The sequence below is a fragment of the Bison bison genome, unplaced genomic scaffold (genome assembly GCF_000754665.1).
Source record: "Bison bison bison isolate TAMUID 2011002044 unplaced genomic scaffold, Bison_UMD1.0 scf7180017864249, whole genome shotgun sequence".
NCBI classification, from domain to species: Eukaryota; Metazoa; Chordata; class Mammalia; order Artiodactyla; family Bovidae; genus Bison; species Bison bison.
Genome location: NW_011494821.1, coordinates 85,717 through 89,248, shown reverse-complemented (window position 1 = coordinate 89,248; position 3,532 = coordinate 85,717). Strand labels below are relative to the sequence as shown.

Sequence of the window (3,532 nt, the reverse complement as noted above, 5' to 3'; positions counted from 1 at the left end):
TGGGGCGGGGGGGGGGGCATGGGAAGGGCAGAAATCGAGTATTCTGTCCCTGTCCTTAAGCTGGCCCCTTCCCCTCCCGCTCTCCCTCTCAGACTCCATAACTACGCAGCTTCTCTTCCTGCACCCTGCCTCTCCATCCCTGTAGGAGCCAGGCTCCCCACCAGCCTCTCACCTCTCCTCGATCCACAGAAGCTTCTAAGTTACGCTCACCTGGGAAGCAGACCCAGCCCTCAAAGCATAGCTCTCCAGCAGTCCACCTACGATGCACCATGGACGCTGTGAAGATGACGGTGACCCCCCCACCCACTCGCCGCCGTCACCGTCGAGGCTCTTCATCGCGCCGTGCCCGCCGCCCGGTGGCCTGGGCCCCTGACACTGACGACGATGATGACGAGAAGCCCCCACATCAGCACACAGCGGCCTGCTCCCACAACTGGGACTACCCTGAGGATTGGGAGGGTTTACAGACTGCCCAGAGGTTCTGGACTCCCTGGGCCCAGGACACCTTGGAGCCTCCTACCCAGACCATCCGCTTCCAGCAGACTATAGAGGGAAGGCCCCTCAAGAGAGAGATGCAGTCTGATCTGGGCCTAGAGGCCTACGTGTACCCTGTGAATCCCCCACTCCCCAGCCCTCAGATCCTGAGCCACAAGAACAGTGGAGGGGGGGCAGGGGCAGGGGCCCAGGCAGAACAGGAGCAGTGCGCACCAGCCGAGCCACCCATCCTGGGCCCGGCCAATGTCCCGGACATCCCCCGGCGCCGCTCCTCAGGGCGCGTCGCCTACGATGCCAGGGATGTGAGGCGGCGGCTGCGGGAGCTGACCAGGGAGGTGGAGGCCCTGTCTCACTGTTACCCTCTGGCCTCTGGATCCAGCACAGCTGAGGGGACGAGAAAGGACTGGGTATACCGTTCCCTGACAGAGAGGTGACTGGGAGAAGAATAAAAAAAAGAGAGGAGGTGGATTGTGGTGGTGTGTGTGGAGGGTGGTGCCAGGGCCCACACAGCACCCAGAAGCTTGGTTACTAAGGAAATGATCTCCCTGGCAACAGGGCCTAGAGAGCCCTGAGGCCCCTCATCAACCTCTTGGCCCCAGGCCCTGTCCTCAGCCTTTTCCCAGGCGTTTCTTGGTTCCCAGGCTCCTGCCTGCCTCTGCTCCATTTTCTTTAGTGTTCGGGGAAGCACCCCCCAAATCCCACTCCCTATCCCCAGCAGTACTGCACTTGAGGGGAGACCCTCATTCCATGGCTCCACCTCCTCAAGAGGTCTGGCTCTTGCCAGAGCCCAGGTTCAGGCTGCAGCTACAGGTGAGGCGTCGGCCCTCGTAAGCCCTGGACTCTTTGGGGAGGGATGGCTGAGAGTGAGGATACCCCGGCCCTCACAGTTCCCCTGTCAGAACCCAAAGCTCCTGTACCCTCGAGCAGGCTTGGAGCAGTGATAAAATACTGAGGACGCTGTGGCCCTCTGTGACCTCATGCCTCTGCTCAGCATCTCCATGTCACAAATGAGACGGGCTCAGAGAGATCACGTGACTTACGGTCATATCGACTATAAGGATCAACTTCATGGCCTCAGATCCTCCAGCCTCTGCTCCCACAGGTAGATCCCCTTTGCTTCTGAGTCAGCTTGGCCCATCAGAGTCTTCCATCTTCTTCAGTTACCCATGGAAACTCATCAGAATATTCCATCCACTGGACATCTGAGAAACCCAGGCCCTACCTACTTCTAGACAGTTAGGATCACCAACACATGCTCAACTTGTGAACAAGGAACCAGGCTGAAGGACTAGACCTCACCTTCCATACCAGATGGGTTCCTGGAATGTAAGCAGATAGGCCTTTTATGAATCACCTCGCTTCTCTGCCATTTTCCTTTGACCAACATTATTGATCATTTTAAACTGACTCCACTAAGTGGATCTATTTTGAACACCTACTATATGTTTGGAGGCTGGATGGGAAATGCCAGCTGGGTGTTCCTCTATCTTTTCCCCTCTCTTTTTGACCACACAGTGCAGTTTGTGGGATCTTAGTTCCCTGACCTAGAGAAGGCAATGGCAACCCACTCCAGTACTCTTGCCTGGAAAATCCCATGGATGGAGGAGCCTGGTAGGCTGCAGTCCATGGGGTCGCTAGGAGTCGGACACAACTGAGCGACTTCACTTTCACTTTTCACTTTCGTGCATTGGAAAAGGAAATGGCAACCCACTCCAGTATTCTTACCTGGAGAATCCCAGGGACAGGGGAACCTGGTGGGCTGCCATCTATAGGGTCGCACAGAGTAGGACACAATTGAAGTGGCTTAGCAGCAGCAGCAGCAGCAGTTCCCTGATCAGGGACTGAACCCAGGCCCTTGGCAATGAAAGTGCAGAGTCCTAACCATTGGACCTCCAGGGACTTCCTTGTTCCTCTCTTTCTGCTAAGTTGTTCATTGTACAAACAGAATGACCTGAGGTCCCCTCAGTACCACTTTCTTGCTGCTGCTGCTAAGTCGCTTCAGTTGTGTCCGACTCTGTACGACCCCAGAGACGGCAGCCCACTAGGCTCCGCTGTCCCTAGGATTCTCCAGGCAAGAACACTAGAGTGGGTTGCCATTTCCTTCTCCAATGCATGAAGTGAAAAGTGAAAGTGAAGTCTCTCAGTCATGTCCAACTCCTAGCGACCCCATGGACTGCAGCCTACCAGGCTCCTCTGTCCATGGGATTTTCCAGGCAAGAGTACTGGAGTGGGGTGCCATCACCTTCTCCACCACTTTCTTAGATCACAGCAATGAACCCAGTTTAAATCATAGATTCCTTTTGTCATATCAACAAGTACATCCAAAGTTTGTGCTTTGTGAATTTCATGTGGTTTTCTTAAGATGGCAACTAATCCTTTTTCAAGTTGGAGGGGTGACTCAGTGGGAGAGCAATTGGTTAGGAAGGAGAGAAACCATGGTTGAGGGGTGGTCTCTAGCAAAGGCAGCAACCTCATGCTCTGAAGTAAAGGGGCCGGTTGGCTCAGTGATCACCAACAGCAAAGACTGCAATCCCTGGCCAGGAAGGGATGGCCATGGTGGGTGCTAGAGGGCTTATGACAGGGAAATTGGCAGAACTGGGAGGGAATGGTGCAGTGGGGTGACCCCAGAGTGGACTCTTACTGTCACCCATCCATCTAAACACCCTAGCTGCATGCTGCAAGCAGGTGTGGGTAGGGAGTCCCAGTGGGCTATAAATTGCCATATCTCAATGAAATGGAGGAAATCCTTTATGCATGGCTCAGTCCCTATGAAGACTGTCTGCACACTGTAGTTACATTTTCAAATCGAGTTAAGCCAGCCCCTACAAAGACAGAAGGTCACACTGAACTCTGGGGGCTGGGCTCCATTAGTGGGAGCCAAGGGCAAAGATAGCCACATCAAGAGCCAGCTGAGTGGATGAAAGACGTGCCACCTCTGCATTGTGACTCCCTGCAACATGCCTCATTGTGACCGAGCTCCCTCACCTGCTGGTAGGTATCCCAGGTCCCACCATGAGTGCAGTGTGGGTCAGGGCTG

General features: G+C 54.8%; 1 protein-coding gene across 1 annotated transcript in view; it reads left to right on the top strand.

Moving 5' to 3' along the window:
* SPEM1 (spermatid maturation 1) overlaps window positions 1–943 on the top strand; it is a 1,241-nt gene extending 298 nt beyond the window's left edge. The window contains exon 2 of the mRNA XM_010847318.1: window positions 153–943. Within this exon, the coding sequence (XP_010845620.1) occupies window positions 153–929 (777 nt within the window). The 3' untranslated portion in view covers window positions 930–943. The remainder of the gene's footprint in view (window positions 1–152) is intronic.
* The last annotated feature ends 2,589 nt before the right edge of the window (window positions 944–3,532 follow it).